This window comes from Scyliorhinus torazame, chromosome 21, assembly GCF_047496885.1.
Source record: "Scyliorhinus torazame isolate Kashiwa2021f chromosome 21, sScyTor2.1, whole genome shotgun sequence".
NCBI classification, from domain to species: Eukaryota; Metazoa; Chordata; class Chondrichthyes; order Carcharhiniformes; family Scyliorhinidae; genus Scyliorhinus; species Scyliorhinus torazame.
In genome coordinates this window covers 129,993,141-130,013,680 of record NC_092727.1, presented here as the reverse complement: position 1 = coordinate 130,013,680, position 20,540 = coordinate 129,993,141, and the positions used below count along the sequence as shown (strand labels likewise).

At 49.9% G+C, this 20,540-nt stretch overlaps 1 protein-coding gene across 4 annotated transcripts in view; it reads right to left on the bottom strand.

The window, feature by feature from the left end:
• The window catches only part of LOC140398674 (cytosolic 5'-nucleotidase 3-like), a 36,015-nt gene extending 16,303 nt beyond the window's left edge, over positions 1–19,712 (bottom strand). Inside the window, exons 1-8 of one of the 4 annotated variants that reach the window (XM_072487653.1) lie at positions 19,659–19,712; positions 12,620–12,718; positions 9,401–9,470; positions 8,856–8,902; positions 3,310–3,395; positions 2,227–2,316; positions 1,585–1,747; positions 612–812 (exon numbers count right to left, since the gene is read on the bottom strand). In XM_072487653.1, the coding sequence (XP_072343754.1) occupies positions 612–812; positions 1,585–1,747; positions 2,227–2,316; positions 3,310–3,395; positions 8,856–8,902; positions 9,401–9,470; positions 12,620–12,718; positions 19,659–19,661 (759 nt within the window). In that variant the 5' untranslated portion in view covers positions 19,662–19,712. Of the gene's footprint in view, positions 1–611; positions 813–1,584; positions 1,748–2,226; positions 2,317–3,309; positions 3,396–8,855; positions 8,903–9,400; positions 9,471–12,619; positions 12,719–15,183; positions 15,292–16,293; positions 16,415–19,658 lie in introns of those variants that run through there. The other 3 variants (XM_072487651.1, XM_072487650.1, XM_072487652.1) reach the window with 3 other exon arrangements.
• Between the last annotated feature and the right edge of the window lie 828 nt (positions 19,713–20,540).

Below are 20,540 nucleotides of genomic sequence, written 5' to 3'. Positions count from 1 at the left end.
AACCTTGAAATCATAGTTATTCAGGACAGAAGTTAGGAAACGCTTCAGGCAAAGGATAGATGATGTGAGGAGCTCTCTCCCATTTGAAAGAAACATTCAATTCTCGCTTAATTAATAGTTTTAAATCTGAATGATTTTTTTGCTAGCTAATGGCAATGAGGGACGGTTGATTGTACATAGGGTAAAGAGGAGTTTAGCAATGATATTTTTTTAAATTTGGAATATCCAATTTTTTTTTCCAATTAAGGGGCAATTTAGCGTGGTCAATCCACCCACCCTGCACATCTTTGGGTTGTGGGGGTGAGACACATGCTGACATGGGGAGAATGTGCAAACTCCACACAGACAGTGACCCGGGGCTGGGATCGAACCCGGGACTTCGGCGCCGTGAGGCAGCAGTGCTAACCACTGCGCCACCATGCTGCCTGGAGTTTAACAATGATATTGAACGCTGCAACCGGCTCCAGGAGCTGATCAACCTCCTCCAGTTCATAATCTGCTGTCAGTGCTAACCACCTGTGATTCTGGGATGGCAAATAATTTTGACTGAATCCCCCTGGCAAGGGGCAAAGCCAGGAGTGTATTCTGTTCTCTCATACATCTCCCCTCACCTTGTCATTCAGAAACCCAATCTTCAGGATGTTCTCCTGATTCTGCACCCCATCAGCCATGCTGAGATCTCCAAGTGAGTCTCCCAGGAGAATGATGTTGCTGTATTCCCCTAGCTGCTGGAAGTGTTCTGTATTCCGCAGGGCACCTTCACGCTTATTGTAAACATGGATGATTTCACCTTTAAATCCTTTCAGAAGCCCCTGAGTGGGGAAAGAAACAAACACATGATAAACTTGTAACAAGAAAGTTTCACTGCCGGCCTTTGCAGTTCAGCCCTAGTCTAAAACTGCACTTGTGTTTGACTCCAAGACTTGCATTTGTATAGCATCTTTCACAATCTCAGGACACCTCAGAATGTAGTACTTTTGAAGTGCAGTCAGTACTGAAAAGTACAAAACATGGCAGCCAAATAGGCACACAGCAACATCCCACTCAATGTATGCAGTTATAGAATATTGAAACATCTGGCATTTCCCTTGGCCTGAGGAGCAGTTCTGGTACATGTTGAATTTATATTTTGACACACAAACCAATAGAACAAGCACCCAATGTTTCGTTCACAGAAGCTATCCCCACCAAAAGGAGAAAGGTAAAACTAGTTGGAGTGCGGGTGTTTAAGTTTCTAAGATTGACTATTAGCCTTTACACTAGGTTTCATCTATAAGGAATTTTTAATGTGCCCCTCCCTCAGTGGCAGGAATTGCATCCCCCCCTCTCCCAATTGGTAGTTACCACCTCCCTTGCTTGGTAATAAATCCTGACTCTTCCATATTCCAACTGCGGACATAGACAACTCAACAATTCCATTGTCCACACTCACTGTAAACATCCAGTGGGAGATTCCTAAATTCCCATCTCGAACCAGCCCTAGAAATAATTTACCGGACCATCGGACCTATTCCCTGCCCCCACCTGAAAGCCCCGCCCTAACAGAGGAGGCCACCCCCCCAAAAATCTCAGTCAATCACTCACATTCTCATCGAAGTCCATGAAATTTGACACCACAGTAACGTTTCGGTGATAGACGCCAAGCTGTCGGATTATTTCCTCCAAAATGTCACCAACACCAGCCGAGAATATGAAGACAGGAACATTGTATTGGTGAAGTCTATCAAAGAAAATTTTGTATCCATCCCTGCAAGAGAAAACAGTACATCACACATTAGGTTGCTTGCTAAATGAAGAGCAAAATTAACTCAATGGATTACAACAGCTGCATTAAATGGAGGATGGAAGAAAACTGACCACCTTGCATTTATATAGTGTCTTTCATAGTCTACGGATGTCCCAGAGCACATTACTAGCAATGGGGTACCTTTTGAAGTGTAGTCATTGTTATAATGCAGGACACATGGCAGCTAATTTATGCACAGTAAGCTGCCAGAAATGGCAATGTGATAATGATGAGATCATTTGATTTGCTAATGTTGATGGAGGGATAAATATTGACCAGGACACCGGGAAGAAATCTGCTCTTTTTCAAAAAATGCAATGGAATCTTTTACGTTCACCCATGGAGACAGGTGGGGTCTCAGTTTATTGTCTTCCCCAAAATGATTCAGAGTGCTGCCAACTTGGAGCTAAAATACAGAACACACAATGGATGATGCCTACCTCAGCTGAGCACCCGATTCCCTCACGGTTTTGTCCAGCTTGCTCTTTTGGATCCTTTGACCGACAAGCTGCTCATGGACTTTTGTCCACCTGTAGTGAGAACACAGATCCTGTGGTCAGTCAAGGGTCAGAATTTTATCGTTTCCAATTACCTCACGCTTGCAACAACACTTGGGAGGCTTGACACCAGGTGTTTAATCACCACTGTCAAGATTGACATTCCACCACCACGCACAGTGACAACACTGGTATCATCTATAAGATGCACTGCAGCAACTCACCAAGGTTCCTTTGGCAGCACCTTCCAAATTGTGATCTCCACCACCTAGAAAGACGAGGACAGCAGACGCACGATGACACCAGCGCCTGCAAGCTCCCCTCCAGGTCACTCACCATCCTGACGTGGGAAATATATTGCCGTTCCTTCAGTGTCACTGGGTCAAAATCCTGGAACTCCCTCGCTAACAGCGCAGCGGGTGTACCTACACCACATGGACTGCGGCGGTTCAAGGGGGCAGCTCACCACCACCTTCTCAAGGGGCAATTAGGGGATGGGTAATATTAATGCCGACCAGGTACACATAACTCAGAATGAATTTGAAGAAAAACGTAGCTAAATTGTGTTAAAAAGAATGACTAAATAAAAAAAGAAAATCGCAGGATTTCTGAAGATTTATTTGAACTCCTGCTCTACAAGATTCAAATCGTCAACTGTGCATCACATCAACCTCAAAGTGGGATTGGGGGGGGGGGGGGGGGGGTGGAAGGATCATAAATAATTCCCCCTCCTCCCCCGAGCACGTGGACAACGAAAGTGTTCAGGGTTCCACAGAGCAGTTGGGGTCCAAGGTCTTGGGGACCTATCGGCAGCGACTATGGTGTTGTAGTCTCTTTCTAACACAGAGGTGCCAAGGCCAAATGTCACCCCCCCCCCCCCTCACTTGTTCCTCCTGAGCATGCTCTACCCATCACTGAGAGTATCCGCTGCATCCCGAACCCTTCGATGAGAACATTCTGCTCTGTGTGGCTGGAGGGAGTTAGAATAAAAGTAGAAGCAAGCAAAATCTGAGGATCATGACCCACCACTCAATCATCAGGGGAAACTTCTCTTCGATGCTGCGAGAGGGGTCGATCTCAATGGGATAATACGTTTTGAAAAGGTCCTTCAGCTGTAATGAGAGAGAATTATTATTGTAATAATGTGGAGTTTCTCTTCTTTAATTGCTGCTGTAACCTCCACAGTCCCCCGGCGTGGAAACGGAGGAGGAGCGGGCAACGGTCTCATGTTGGATTCCACACTGCTCATACACATGCCTGAGACGGAGAGTGAGTAAACTTTGGTAACATTCCCAGGAGGTGAAAGGTTGATCTGATTGTAGTGTTTAAAAAAATGAAGAGTTGTCCGAGAGACAAGGGAACAATTCTTTCCCCAGGATGAGGAATCCAGTATGTTAGGATACCGGAGCAGACCCCAACATTTGTTAGGACACCAGGTGAGAACCCCAAACCCGATTTCTTTTTTGTAAAACTCTGAGGAAGGGATATTTCACTCCGGGAGTGATAACATTGACCAATAGATATCTTTTCTGTTAAAATAAACTTTAATTTAGCACAGCATTAATGACATTGACAAAAAAGAAGTAGCTTTACAATTATCAGTTAAACACTTAAGTAAAAGGAAAAACCTAACTATCTAGATCTGCTAGTGTCTCCCACCCGCCCTCCTCCTCTAACCTAATAATAAGACCCATTGGTGTGAGGTAAGTACCATATTTTATTATTATTATTTATTTTTTTAAAAATTTAATTTCGTTGTTAGCCAGATCTTGGTAGAAAGTTAGAGGGATGGCAGGGAAGGGAGTGCAATGTTCCTCCTGCAGGATGTTTGAGGTGAGGGATGCCTTTAGTGTCCCTGCTGATTTTACCTGCAGGAAGTGCTGCCATCTCCAGCTCCTCCAAGACCGAGTTAGGGAACTGGAGCTGGAGTTGGAAGAACTTTGGATCATTCGGGAGGCAGAGGGGGTCATAGATAGCAGCTTTAGGGAATTAGTTACACCAAAGATTGGAGATAGATGGGTAACTGTAAGAGGGACTGGGAAGAAGCAGTCAGTGCAGGGATCCCCTGCGGTCGTTCCCCTGAGAAACAAGTATACCGCTTTGGATACTTGTTGGGGGGGGGGGGGGGGGAAGAGACTTACCAGGGGTAAGCCATGGGGTACGGGCCTCTGGCACGGAGTCTGTCCCTGTTGCTCAGAAGGGAAGGGGGGAAGAGGAGCAGAGCATTAGTAATTGGGGACTCGATAGTCAGGGGCACAGATAGGAGATTTTGTGTGAGCGTGAGAGACTCACGTTTGGTATGTTGCCTCCCAGGTGCAAGGGTACGTGATGTCTCAGATCGTGTCTTCCGGGTCCTTAAGGGGGAGGGGGAGCAGCCCCAAGTCGTGGTCCACATTGGCACTAACGACGTAGGTAGGAAAGGGGACAGGGATGTCAGGCAGGCTTTCAGGGAGCTAGGATGGAAGCTCAGAACTAGAACAAACAGAGTTGTTATCTCTGGGTTGTTGCCCGTGCCACGTGATAGTGAGATGAGGAATAGGGAGAGAGAGCAATTAAACACATGGCTACAGGGATGGTGCAGGCGGGAGGGATTCAGATTTCTGGACAACTGGGGCTCTTTCTGGGGAAGGTGGGACCTCTACAGACAGGATGGTCTACATCTGAACCTGAGGGGCACAAATATCCTGGGGGGGAGATTTGTTAGTGCTCTTTGGGGGGGTTTAAACTAATGCAGCAGGGGCATGGGAACCTGGATTGTAGTTTTAGGGTAAGGGAGAATGAGAGTATAGAGGTCAGGAGCACAGATTTGACGTCGCAGGAGGGGGCCAGTGTTTAGGTAGGGTGGTTTGAAGTGTGTCTATTTCAATGCCAGGAGTATACGAAATAAGGTAGGGGAACTGGCAGCATGGGTTGGTACCTGGGACTTCGATGTTGTGGCCATTTCGGAGACATGGATAGAGCAGGGACAGGAATGGATGTTGCAGGTTCCGGGGTTTAGGTGTTTTAGTAAGCTCAGAGAAGGAGGCAAAAGAGGGAGAGGTGTGGCGCTGCTAGTCAAGAGCAGTATTACGGTGGCGGAGAGGATGCTAGATGAGGACTCATCTTTCGAGGTAGTATGGGCTGAGGTTAGAAACAGGAAAGGAGAGGTCACCCTGTTGGGAGTTTTCTATAGGCCTCCAAATAGTTCTAGGGATGTAGAGGAAAGGATGGCGAGGATGATCCTGGATAAGAGCGAAAGTAACAGGGTAGTTATTATGGGAGACTTTAACTTTCCAAATATTGACTGAAAAAGATATAGTTCGAGTACATTAGATGGGTCGTTTTTTGTACAGTGTGTGCAGGAGGGTTTCCTGACACAATATGTTGACAGGCCAACAAGAGGCGAGGTCACGTGTGATTTGGTTTTGGGTAATGAACCAGGCCAGGTGTTGGATTTGGAGGTAGGAGAGCACTTTGGGGACAGTGACCACAATTCGGTGACGTTTACGTTAATGATGGAAAGGGATAAGTATACACCGCAGGGCAAGAGTTATAGCTGGGGGAAGGGCAATTATGATTCCATTAGACGTGACTTGGGGAGGGGATAAGGTGGAGAAGTAGGCTGCAAGTGTTGGGCACACTGGATAAGTGGAGCTTGTTCAAGGATCAGCTACTGCGTGTCCTTGATAAGTATGTACCGGTCAGGCAGGGAGGAAGGCGTAGAGCGAGGGAACCGTGGTTTACCAAAGAAGTGGAATCTCTTGTTAAGAGGAAGAAGGAGGCCTATGTGAAGATGAGGTGTGAAGTTTAAGTTGGGGCGATGGATAGTTACAAGGTAGCGAGGAAGGATCTAAAGAGAGAGCTAAGACGAGCAAGGAGGGGACATGAGAAGTATTTGGCAGGTAGGATCAAGGAAAACCCAAAAGCTTTCTATAGGTATGTCAGGAATAAGCGAATGACTAGGGAAAGAGTAGGACCAGTCAAGGACAGGGATGGGAAGTTGTGTGTGGAGTCTGAAGAGATAGGAGAGATACTAAATGAATATTTTTTGTCAGTATTCACTCAGGAAAAAGATAATGTTGTGGAGGAGAATGCTGAGACCCAGGCTATTAGAATAGATGGCATTGAGGTATGTAGGGAAGAGGTGTTGGCAATTCTGGACAGGGTGAAAATAGATAAGTCCCCGGGGCCTGATGGGATTTATCCTAGGATTCTCTGGGAGGCCAGGGAAGAGATTGCTTGACCTTTGGCTTTGATTTTTATGTCATCATTGGCTACAGGAATAGTGCCAGAGGACTGGAGGATAGCAAATGTGGTCCCTTTGTTCAAAAAGGGGAGCAGAGACAACCCCAGCAACTATAGACCGGTTGCTGTAGTGGGTAAAGTCTTGGAGGGGATTATAAGAGACAAGATTTATAATCATCTAGATAGGAATAATATGATCAGGGATAGTCAGCATGGCTTTGTGAAGGGTAGGTCATGCCTCACAAACCTTATCGAGTTCTTTGAGAAGGTGACTGAACAGGTAGACGAGGGTAGAGCAGTTGATGTGGTGTATATGGATTTCAGTAAAGCGTTTGATAAGGTTCCCCACGGTAGGCTATTGCAGAAAATACGGAGGCTGGGGATTGAGGGTGATTTAGAGATGTGGATTAGAAATTGGCTAGCTGAAAGAAGACAGAGGGTGGTGGTTGATGGGAAATGTTCAGAATGGAGTTCAGTTACAAGTGGCGTACCACAAGGATCTGTTCTGGGGCCGTTGCTGTTTGTCATTTTTTATCAATGACCTAGAGGAAGGCGCAGAAGGGTGGGTGAGTAAATTTGCAGACGATACTAAAGTCGGTGGTGTTGTCGACAGTGTGGAAGGATGTAGCAGGTTACTGAGGGATATAGATAAGCTGCAGAGCTGGGCTGAGAGGTGGCAAATGGAGTTTAATGTAGAGAAGTGTGAGGTGATTCACTTTGGAAGGAATAACAGGAATGCGGAATATTTGGCCAATGGTAAAGTTCTTGGAAGTGTGGATGAGCAGAGGGATCTAGGTGTCCATGTACATAGATCCCTGAAAGTTGCCACCCAGGTTGATAGGGTTGTGAAGAAGGCCTATGGAGTGTTGGCCTTTATTGGTAGAGGGATTGAGTTCCGGAGTCAGGAGGTCATGTTGCAGCTGTACAAAACTCTGGTACGGCCGCATTTGGAGTATTGCGTACAGTTCTGGTCACCGCATTATAGGAAGGACGTGGAGGCTTTGGAGCGGGTGCAGAGGAGATTTACCAGGATGTTGCCTGGTATGGAGGGAAAATCTTATGAGGAAAGGCTGATGGACTTGAGGTTGTTTTTGTTGGAGAGAAGAAGGTTAAGAGGAGACTTAATAGAGGCATACAAAATGATCAGGGGGTTAGATAGGGTGGACAGTGAGAGCCTTCTCCCGTGGATGGAAATGGCTGGCACAAGGGGACATAGCTTTAAACTGAGGGGTAATAGATATAGGACAGAGGTAGGTTCTTTACGCAAAGAGTAGTGAGGCCGTGGAATGCCCTACCTGCAACAGTCGTGAACTCGCCAACATTGAGGGCATTTAAAAGTTTATTGGATAAACATATGGATGATAATGGCATAGTGTAGGTTAGATGGCTTTTGTTTCGGTGCAACATCGTGGGCCGAAGGGCCTGTACTGCGCTGTATCGTTCTATGTTCTATGCTACTAATTCCAATTAAGCAATCCAATACAGTTCAAATGTCATTAATAAATAAAGTTAACATACCAAATACTTGCGTAGCTCTGTGGAGACTTTGTAGAAAGTTCATTTCAAGAGAAGATCCAGTACACCTCTGCTCATCCCAGCACCATTTGGCAAAGCTACTGTTCAACTTAAATCCTTTGTCTTGTCAAACTCAAATCCTATGGTAAACTGCAAAACTTCAGACAGACCTGGCTCCTCTGATAAACTACATCTGTATCCCACTAATATGTCACATGACTTGCTTAGCTAGGACTAAATACAACCCCTCACAAATTATCCAGTCTCCAGGGAATCTCCAGCAATCATAACATTGTCCCATCAGTTCTATATCTGTAACCAAGTAATTGGTTGGAATCAAACATAGCCTCACCTTTTACAACTTCCTAATTCCAGCCTTAAAAGACACAGTCTGGATACCAACCTTAATTCTTTAATAATATTACCTCACCAAACGTATACCTTAACCCAGGCTTTTAAAAGCCTTACTACAACAGATAAAAAATACAGTATATATTAATTTCATACATTCATCATAAACCAGAATGCGAGTTAAAAGTGAACACTCTCACATGAAGCCTGCTCCACAATAAACTGGGATATTTAAAGGCAGAATTATATTTGCTTGCAAAATAAGATATGGAGAGAGGGCAAGGAATTGGAATGCAAGTGACAGCAGTTAGCTGGGATATTCTGGGCCCGCAACACTGTCCCATACACTCAGAGCAATCTACCATGTGAAAAAATGGATTCAGTGAGTTAATATCATCATGACAATTCCCACATCTTAGAAGTTCCCTTATAATTCCAAATTATGGAGAGAGCTGTTTATATATATCTGTACATATCTGTACCTTTATCCTGCATTCTTCACTAATCAACTTGCTGTCTTGAATAATGTCTGTAAAAATCAAAAATACATAAATAGTATTATAACCAGATTGCTTTTGCTTCACATTAAACAATTTAGTTCATTTACACTGTTCCTTTTGCAGATTCCTTCATACTTTCTAGAACATTGATATTGCCTCAGTGAGCACACAATGTTGGGAACGGAGGTTTGTCAGAATCAAACACTCCCAGGACAGGTACAGCACGGGGTTAGATACAGAGTAAAGCTCCCTCTACACTGTCCCCATCAAACACTCCCAGGACAGGTACAGCAAGGGGTTACATACAGAGTAAAGCTCCCTCTACACTGTCCCCATCAAACACTCCCAGGACAGGTACAGCAAGGGGTTACATACAGAGTAAAGCTCCCTCTACACTGTCCCCATCAAACACTCCCAGGACAGGTACATTTTGGGGTTAGATCCAGAGTAAAGCTCCCTCTACACTGTCCCCATCAAAACGCCCCCAAGACAGGTACAGTCCCGTGACAGGGGCTGACAATACTCACTGTGACAGGTCGGGCTTCTTTTGCCTTCGTTGGCAAAACAAGTTAAAGTCATATCGAAATCTGTGATAACCTGGAATGGAAAAAGTGACCCATCAGCAGAGCGGATTTCACAAGTGCCTCACCTTCCAAAACTCCCTAAAACACAGAAAAACACAGAGCTGGAACCCCGCAGAGAATTCAGCTTCTGCCTTTCATACGGAGTTGATGTTCTGTGGCCCATCACAACCACATTCCATCCCACTGGCACAGAGAAACCATTCATCTGGGGGCAGCACGGTAGCCTTGTGGATAGCACAATTGCTTCACAGCTCCAGGGTCCCAGGTTCGATTCCAGCTTGGGTCACTGTCTGTGCGGAGTCTGCACATCCTCCCCGTGTGTGCGTGGGTTTCCTCCGGGTGCTCCGGTTTCCTCCCACAGTCCAAAGATGTGCAGGTTAGGTGGATTGGCCATGATAAATTGCCTTTAGTGTCCAAAATTGCCCTTGGTGTTGGGTGGAGTTGCTGGGTTATGGGGATAGGGTGGCGGTGTTGACCTTGGGTGGGGTGCTCTTTCCAAGAACCGGTGCAGACTCAATGGGCTGAATGGCCTCCTTCTGCACTGTAAATTCTATGATCATTCAGGGCACAGAAAGGATTTTCAGTCACTTGAGTCCTTGTAAGCTGCCCATGGAGAAATCCATTTCATCCCACACCCTCGAATTCTCGATCTCTGCGGCATCAATGAATGATCTGCAGGATGTGACTTGTGCTTAATGCATGACAATCCCGTGAGGACAGAACAAAGATATCTCCTGGACAATGCGAGTTATTCACATTAGACTCTACATGGATGGGGTCGGTGTCATGGGCTACCTTTTATTCACAGGATCGGAGTGTCATTGGCAAGGCCAATTTTTATTGCTCAGCCCCACATTCCCCGAAGCTATGATGAGCAGTCTTCTTGAATGAACCATTGGGGTATGTGTGGTGAAGGTAAACCCCACAGGGAACTCCGGGATTATGGCCCAGTGATGATGAATGAAAGGTCAATACAAGTCCCAAATCAGGATGGTGTGTGATTTGGAGATGATGGCGTTCTCACACATCTGTTCCCCTTGTCCTCTTATTTGTTAGATGTGACCATTTTGGGAAGTTCTGCTATAAAGATGCTGGCAAGTTGCTGCAGTGCAACTTGTAGATAGTTGACTCTGCAATCAATGGTGGCAGGAGTGGATACAGATCTGTGTTTGGGATACCAATCAATTGAAAAGCTCTAAAATAGAAACACAAAATGGAGGAAATATTCAACAGGCCATGCAGCATCTGTGGAAAGAGAAATGCAGTTAAAGGCCTGAATGTTTCCCCAGTGTGTGCCCGAGGTAAGCACAGCCGGAAGCGAAGGCGAATCCACTCCCGCCCGACATCGCATTTTCAATGCAATATTACGCTGCGTAGCCAATCAGAGCCTGCACAGAACGAAATGCATTGCCAGTTTGGTCTCTATGCGGGTGGCGGAGGAAATGCATCGGGTGCTGGGTCTGATGAGGACCTGGCTGGGGGTTTTAAAAGTGCAGGTGCAGTTCCATAACGTTGCCAAGTGGTGTTTGGGAGGTTGGGAGAGCTTCAACAATCCAGTTCTGCAAATGGACATTTGCTTGGCAATGGCCTCAGCACCTGGCGGCCACAGTTAATATAGTCCACCCCGTATCCTCAGACTGTGACCCCTGGTTCTGGACACCCCATCATCAGGAACATCCTTCCTGTCTAGTCCGGTTAGAATTTTATAGGTTTCTATGAGATTCCCCCTCCCCCATTCGTCTAAACTCTAGCGAATATAATCCTAAGGGATTCAATCTCTCTTTATAGGTCAGTGCCGCCATCCCAGGAATCAGTCTGGCAAACCTTAGCTGCTCTCCCTCTAGAGCAAGAACATCCTTCCTCAGATAAGAGGCAAGTTGAGAAGGCGGGCCCTTCATGAATAACTCAGCCGGTATGGGAATTGAACCTGCACCGTTGGACTTGCTCTGCATCACGAACTGAGCTAAACCAACCCCCAATCTTCTCCACTACTGCCCTTGTGGAGGCATGATCCTGTTGTACTTCTCCTCCACCTCTGTTCTTGGGGGATGGAGTGGGGTCAACAGCCACCTTTTTAAGGATTAGCCCTCGTCATCCATCCAAACTTGCAGGAGCCACGAACAGCCTTGGAATCTGTGAGTGCTGCAAGATGTAAGCATTGTGTGAGCTGCCAGGGTAATGGGCAAAGACTTGGAGAACACACAATCTGAACATTCGAGTGGAACACCTTTCTGGTTTTGAAAGCTCCCGGCTCACCTGTTGATGGTCACATTAGTGCAATCCACTCGGGGGAATCCTGCCATCACAGGCTCTTGCTCTGTCCACAAGTGGATGAACGTGTGGAAGTGTTTGAAGATAGCATCAGTCACTAGGTTAACACAATCTATGCCCAGACACTGCACAGGTCCCCCATTGAGCTCGGAAAGGAACCAGAGGCATAGATGTTAAGGGCAACTCTGACCTCCAAAGCCACCAGCATGGGGTGTCACACTGCCTGGCATTTGTGTGGTACCAATGTCACCTGCCACTTATCAGTCCAATCTGAACATCATCCAAGTGCTTCAGTCCATTGTGTAGATTTTCCGACTGCTGATCATCATAAAGCTACCAATCAGGGTAACTGAATCTGGTGTTGAGTGGTTAGCACTGTTGCTTCACAGCGCCAGGATCCTGGGTTCGAATCCCCGCTGGGTCACTGTCTGTGCGGAGTCTGCACGTTCTCCCCGTGTCTGCGTGGGTTTCCTCCGGGTGCTCCAGTTTCCTCCCACATTCCAAACATGTGCTGTTAGGTGAATTGGACATTCTGAATTCTCCCTCGTGTACCCGAACAGGCGCCGGAATTTGGCGACTAGGGACTTTTCACAGTAACGTCGTTGCAGTTTTAATGTAAGGCTACTTGTGACAATAATAAAGATTCTTATTATTATAATGGATGTTAGCCACATTGCACACTCGACTATTGGGGTAACTAAGAACTTGGTAATCTGCGATTTATGAAGGATCACCATAACTTTCTCAAGGCAACTAGGAACAGGCAATAAATGCTCGCCTTGGCAGCAATGCCCCCATCTCAAAATTGAATACATTTTGTAAAAACTACGACTTGTTAATCACTAAGTGCAGCTGGGGGCAACTAGGAACTGCCCCTCATTATAAACCTACCTGAAGTTTGGATGCTCCCCCAGCACGGATGCAGGAGATGATTTCTTTGACGCGCTCTGGTTCTCTGATACGGACTGTGCTTTTTTCCAATTCTGGTACCTGCAGCAAAATGAAACCAATTATCTAGAAAATATTAAATCAAACACTCTGATAAAGACAGACAAGCATCACCTCATAAATAGAGGGGTGGTGGAGGGAGGTAAACTCATGGACACAGAGTTTACTACTTTTTATCATATTAAATACAATGCTCTCTACATTCTGATGGTTTAGGACTGTAGGTTGCAAACACGTGACTCTTATCATTGTCGTGGGTCTTAGGAAAGGATTGTTCATCATATGGATTCAGATATTGCTGGAGGCAAGGCTGTAGGTAAACTTTACCTTTTATTGAACATTATACTATGTACAATACAGGCTCAATATGCGGCTCTAAAAACTATCCACACTGTTGTCATGTGATCACAATAACCCTTTATACTACATCTCCTCCAATGAATACATTATTTACATTACATTGCAACGAAAAGCATCATGATGATTTCACCAATCTCCCTGTTCTTGTTCTCAGCTCTCTAAGAAGCTACATAGGATTCAAGCACCCATAGAATCCATACAGTATAGAGGGAGGCCATTCGGCCCATTGACTTTGCACCAATTCTCCAGAAGAGCACCTCCCTAGGCTCACTCCTCCGCCCTATCCCCATACCCCGCACATTAATCATGGCAATCCACCTAAGCTACACAACTTTGGACTGTAGAGGGCAGCACGGTGACACAGTGGTTAGCACTGCTGCCTCACGGCGCCGAGGTCCCAGGTTCGATCCCGGTTCTGAGTCACTGTCCGTGTGGAGTTTGCACATTCTCCCCGTGCTTGCGTGGGTTTCACCCCAGCATCCCAAAGATGTGCAGTGTTGGTGGATTGGCCACGCTAAATTGCCCCTTAATTGGGAAAAATGAATTGGGTACTCTAAATTTATTTTTTTTAAACTTTGGACTGTAGGAGGAAACCGGTGCACCGGAGGAAACCCATGCAGACACGGGGAGAAATTGCAAACTCCACAGTCACCCGAGGCCGGAATCGAACCGTGGTCCCTGGCGCTGTGAGGTAGCTGTGCTAACCATTGTGTCACCATGCTGCCCATGTTCTCTCTCAAACACCCGAGAGTAGTCATTCAGCTGGTTGGAGTTCTGGTAGATTATGCACCAAGTGGCATCGATTGTAGTTTCTGGTTTAACTTGCACAATACTCACCCTCCTTCTCCCTTACTCAAGGGAGAAATACCTTACAAAATACAGGGTTAACGGTAGAGTTCTTGGCAATGTGGAGGAGCAGAGAGATCTTGGGGTCTATGTTCATACATCTTTGAAAGTTGCCACTCAAGTGGATAGAGCTGTGAAGAAGGCCTATGGTGTGCTCGCGTTCATTAACAGAGGGATTGAATTTAAGAGCCGTGAGGTGATGATGCAGCTGTACAAAACTTTGGTAAGGCCACATTTGGAGTACTGTGTACAGTTCTGGTCGCCTCATTTTAGGAAGGATGTGGAAGCTTTGGAAAAGGTGCAAAGAAGATTTACCAGGATGATGCCTGGAATGGAGAGTAGGTCTTACGAGGAAAGGTTGAGGGTGCTAGGCCTTTTCTCATTAGAGCGGAGAAGGATGAGGGGCGACTTGATAGAGGTTTATAAGATGATCAGGGGAATAGATAGAGTAGACAGTCAGAGACTTTTTCCCCGGGTGGAACACACCATTACAAGGGGACATAAATTTAAGGTGAAAGGTGGAAGATATAGGAGGGATATCAGAGGTAGGTCTTTACCCAGAGAGTAGTGGGGGCATGGAATGCACTGCCTGTGGAAGTAGTTGAGTCGGAAACATTTGGGACCTTCAAGCAACTATTGGATAGGTATATGGATTATGGTAAAATGATATAGTGTAGATTTATTTGTTCTTAAGGGCAGCACGGTAGCATTGTGGATAGCACAATTGCTTCACAGCTCCATGGTCCCAGGTTCGATTCCGGCTTGAGACATTGGCTGTGCGGAGTCTGCACGTCCTCCCCGTGTCTGCGTGGGTTTCCTCCGGGTGCTCCGGTTTCCTCCCACAGTCCAAAGATGTGCGGGTTTGGTGAATTGGCCAATGATAAATTGCCCTTAATGTCCGAATTGCCCTTGGTGTTGAGTGGAGGTGTTGAGTTTGGGTAGGGTGCTCTTTCCAAGAGCCGGTGCAGACTCAAAGGGCCGAATGGCCTCCTTCTGCACTGTAAATTCAATGATAATCTATGATTAATCTAGGACAAAGGTTCGGCACAACATCGTGGGCCGAAGGGCCTGTTCTGTGCTGTATTTTCTATGTTCTACGTTCTATGTACTCTCTCTGTATCAGTTGTTTTTACGCATAACATAGGCGTATGTGGAAGAACAGGAAGCTGAGTCTGCAATCGTCGTCCCGACAGAAGTGCTGACGGAGCCAGACCATTCTGAAGTGATGTGGAATGGTAGCCAAGAGAGCCAAGTTGATTTTTAGACAAAGCATTTATTGTTCTTACTCCTCTCGGTCTCACCATTTGATTGTGGGAAACTGGGCAAAACAGTTGTGTGGACAAATCCATAAGCTTCTGTAAATTTCTTGAACTCTACATTCACATCCTGTGGACCATTGTCTGAAATGACAAGATCAGGAATGCCATGTTTGGCAAAAAATGTCTTTCGTGAATTAACGGCAGCTTCTGAAGCGGGACAATAACTATGAGGGATATCGTCCCCGTGAGCTCAAAAAGATCCATGCTGAGACATTCCCACAATCGGAATGGGAATGGGGATAGCATCTGAGATTCTTTTTATTTCTGGCGATGGCTGCACAGATGGTACATCTCAAAATAATTTCCTCTTGTGATTTTGGGATACCTAGTCACCAAACGGTATGCCTCGCTCGAGCACTGATGTGGAGATGCCGGCGTTGGACTGGGATGAGCACAGTAAGAAATCTTACAACATCAGGTTAAAGTCCCAACAGGTTTGTTTTGAATCATTAGCTTTCGGAGCACAGCTCCTTTCTCAGGTGATGCAGTTCAATCAAGCCTTTCACAATAGAATTGGATAATTATCCAATCAGATAGTACATGGGCCTTGAACTCTGCAAGACATACCAGATCATCGACATGGATACTACTATCACACGTGAGACCACCACCCACCAGGTACACGGTACATACTCATGCAACTTGGCCAACGTTGTCTACCTCATACACTGCAGGAAAGGATGTCCCGAGGCGTGGTATATTGGCGAGACCATGCAGAGGTTACGACAACGGATGAATGGACACCGCACAACAATCTTCCAGGCAGGAATATTCCCCTCCAGTCGGGGAACATTTCAGCAGTCAAGGACATTCAACCTCCAATTTTCGATTAAACAGTCTGAAAAGCGGCTTTCAAGACACACGACAATGCAAATCGCCGAGCAGAAACCGGTAGCCAAGTTCTGCACGCATGAAGCAGGCCTCAACCGGGATCTCGGGTTCATGTCACATTACATGTAACCCCCACTATTTTGGAGGGGTTTGCAGAATCCGACTGACTGTCCTGGCTTGAGACAATTCCCACCTCGATTACCTGTGATTAGCACTCATTCCACTCACACTGTTTGTACCTGTAAAGACTCACATTCCAACCTGTAATTTTGTTGTCTCTCCTATATATGCTGTAACTGTGAACTTGCCTCCACTTCACCTGATGAAGGATCAGTTCTCAGAAAGCTTGTGATTTCAAATAAAGTTGAACCTGTTGAGATTTCTTATTGTGCAAACTGGGAAAGGCACCTTTCACCAACCCCCCGAAACCAGGATAGGTACCTTTCCGCATCCCCCCCCCAAAAAAAACCAGGATAGGAACGTCTCGCTCCCCCCTCCACCCAAACCAGTATAGGCACCTCTCCCCCCCGCCCCCCCCAAAAAAAACAGGATAGGAACCTCACTCCCCCCCCCCCCCTCAAACCAGGATAGGAACGTCTCTCTCCCCCCTCCCCCAAACCAGTATAGGCACCTCTCTCTCACCCCCCAAAAAAAACAGGATAGGAACCTCACTCCCCAACCCCCCTCAAACCAGGATAGGAACCTCTCTCCCCCCTCCCCCCAAACCAGTATAGGCACCTCTCTCTCTCCCCGCCCCCCCTCAAACCAGGATAGGAACCTCTCCCTCCCCCCCCCCCCCCAAGATAGCAACCTCTCTCCCCCCCAAACCAGGATAGGAACCTCTCTTCCCCCGCCCCCCCAAACCCCAACCCCAACCAGGATAGGAACCCTCTCCTCCCCGCCCACCCTCAAACCAGGATAGGAACGTCTCTCTCCCCCCTCCCCCCAAACCAGTATAGGCACCTCTCTCTCTCTCCCCCCCCCAAAAAAAAAAAACAGGATAGGAACCTCACTCCCCAACCCCCCTCAAACCAGGATAGGAACCTCTCTCCCCCCTCCCCCCAAACCAGTATAGGCACCTCTCTCTCTCCCCGCCCCCCCTCAAACCAGGATAGGAACCTCTCCCTCCCCCCCCCCCCCAAGATAGCAACCTCTCTCCCCCCCAAACCAGGATAGGAACCTCTCTTCCCCCCCCCCTCAAACCCCAACCCCAACCAGGATAGGAACCCTCTCCTCCCCCCCCCTCAAACCAGGATAGGAACCTCTCTCTCCCCCCCAAACCAGTATAGGCACCTCGCTCCCCCCTCCCCCAAACCAGGATAGGAACCTCTCCCTCCCCCCCCCACCAAAACAGTATAGGCACCTCTCTCTCCCCCCCCCCCAAAAAAAACAGGATAGGAACCTCACTCCCCCCCCCTCAAACCAGGATAGGAACCTCTCTCTCCCCCCCAAACCAGTATAGGCACCTCTCCGCCCCCCCCCCCAAACCAGGATAGGAACCTCTCCCTCCCTCCCCCCCCCCAAACCAGGATAGGAACCTCTCCCTCCCCCTCCCCCCCCCAAACCAGGATAGGAACCTCTCTCCCCCCCCCCCCCCCAAAACCCCAACCAGGATAGGAACCCCTCTCCTCTCCCCCCCCCCAAACCAGGATAGGAACCTCTCCCTCCCTCCCCCCCCCCCCAAAACCAGGATAGGAACCTCTCCCTCCCCCCCCCCCCCCCAAACCAGGATAGGAACCTCTCCCTCCCCCCCCCCCCCCCAAACCAGGATAGGAACCTCTCCCTCCCTCCCCCCCCCCCCAAACCAGGATAGGAACCTCTCCCTCCCTCCCCCCCCCCCCCCAAACCAGGATAGGAACCTCTCCCTCCCCCCCCCCAAACCAGGAATGGAACCTCTCCCCCCCCCAAACCAGGAATGGAACCTCTCCCTCCCCCCCTCCCCCCAAAACCAGGATAGGAACCTCTCCCTCCCCCCCCCAAACCAGGATAGGAACCTCTCCCTCCCCCCCCCAAACCAGGATAGGAACCTTTCCCTCCCTCCCCCCCCCAAACCAGGATAGGAACCTCTCCCCCCCCCAAACCAGGATAGGAACCTCTCCCTCCCCCCCCAAACCAGGATAGGAACCCCCCCCCCCCAAACCAGGATAGGAACCTCTCCCCCCCCCCCCCCAAACCAGGATAGGAACCTCTCTCTCCCCCCCCCCAAACCAGGATAGGAACCTCTCTCTCCCCCTCCCCAAACCAGGATAGGAACCTCTCCCTCCCCCTCCCCCCCCCAAACCAGGATAGGAACCTCTCTCCCCCCCCCCCCCAAAACCCCAACCAGGATAGGAACCCCTCTCCTCTCCCCCCCCCCCCAAACCAGGATAGGAACCTCTCCCTCCCTCCCCCCCCCCAAACCAGGATAGGAACCTCTCCCTCCCCCCCCCCCCAAACCAGGATAGGAACCTCTCCCTCCCCCCCTCCCAAACCAGGATAGGAACCTCTCCCTCCCTCCCCCCCCCCCCCAAACCAGGATAGGAACCTCTCCCTCCCTCCCCCCCCCCCAAAACCAGGATAGGAACCTCTCCCTCCCCCCCCCCAAACCAGGAATGGAACCTCTCCCCCCCCCCAAACCAGGAATGGAACCTCTCCCCCCCCCCAAACCAGGAATGGAACCTCTCCCCCCCCCAAACCAGGAATGGAACCTCTCCCTCCCCCCCTCCCCCCAAAACCAGGATAGGAACCTCTCCCTCCCCCCCCCCAAACCAGGATAGGAACCTTTCCCTCCCTCCCCCCCCCAAACCAGGATAGGAACCTCTCCCCCCCCCCCAAACCAGGATAGGAACCTCTCCCTCCCCCCCCCCAAACCAGGATAGGAACCTCTCCCTCCCCCCCCAAACCAGGATAGGAACCCCCCCCCCCCCACCAAACCAGGATAGGAACCTCTCCCCCCCCCAAACCAGGATAGGAACCTCTCTCTTCCCCCCCCCCCCAAACCAGGATAGGAACCTCTCCCTCCCCCCCCCCAAACCAGGAATGGAACCTCTCCCCCCCCCCAAACCAGGAATGGAACCTCTTCCCCCCCCCCCAAACCAGGAATGGAACCTCTCCCCCCCCCAAACCAGGAATGGAACCTCTCCCTCCCCCCCTCCCCCCAAAACCAGGATAGGAACCTCTCCCTCCCCCCCCCCAAACCAGGATAGGAACCTTTCCCTCCCTCCCCCCCCCCAAACCAGGATAGGAACCTCTCCCCCCCCCCAAACCAGGATAGGAACCTCTCCCTCCCCCCCCCCAAACCAGGATAGGAACCTCTCCCTCCCCCCCCCCAAACCAGGATAGGAACCTCTCCCTCCCCCCCCCCAAACCAGGATAGGAACCTCACCCTCCCCCCCCAAACCAGGATAGGAACCTCTCCCCCCACCAAACCAGGATAGGAACCTCTCTCTTCCCCCCCCCCCAAACCAGGATAGGAACCTCTCCCCCCACCAAACCAGGATAGGAACCTCTCTCCCCCCCACCCCCCAAACCAGGAGAAGACCCTGTCTCTTCCCTCCCCCAATGTTTCTCCTCAATCCACCCACCCCCGCCCGCGGGTTTCTCGAGGTCTCTCAAGCCCCCCCCCCCCCCCCCCCCCGATTCCTCACCATGTCTGGCTCTGGGGGAGGGGGCTCTCTCTCTCTCTCGGTGTTTTTTCCGCTGCGGCTCCGGCCTCAACATTCCGGCTCCGGGGGAGGAACCAACTTCAACCCAATCAGCGCGGCGGCCCCTCCCCCGGGACCCAACCCAACCCCCCCCCCCCCGGGACCCAACCCAACCCCCCCCCCCCCGGGACCCAACCCAACCCCCCCCCCCCCCGGGACCCAACCCAACCCCCCCCCCCCCGGGACCCAACCAACCCCCCCCCCCGGGACCAAACTAACCCAACCCCCCCCCCGGGGCCCAACCCAAACCCCCCCCCCCCCCGGGACCCAACCCAACCCAACCCCCCCCCCCGGGGCCCAACCCAAACTAACGCACCCCCCCCGGACTCAACCCAACCCCCCCCCGGACCCAACCCCCCCCCCCGGGACCCAACCCAAACCAACCCCCCCCCCCCGGACCCAACCCAAACCAACCCCCGCCCCCCACCGAACCCAACCCATACCAAACCCCCCCCCCCCCGGGACCCAACCCACCCACCCCCCCGGACCCAACCCAACCCCCCCCCCCGAACCCAACCCAACCCCCACCCCCCGGAACCAACCCAACCCCCCCCCACCGAACACAACCCAACCCCCCCCCCCGACCCAACCCAACCCCCCCCACCGAACACAACCCAACCCCCCCCCCCCGAACCCAACCCAAACCCCCCCCCCCGGACCCAACCCAAACCAACCCCCCCCCCGGAACCAACCCAAACCAACCCCCCCCCACCCGGAACCAACCCAAACCCCCCCCCCGAACCCAACCCAACTCCCCCCCCGCCCGGGACCCAACCCAACCCCCCCCGGACCCAACCCCCCCTGCCCCCCCAGGACCCAACCCAA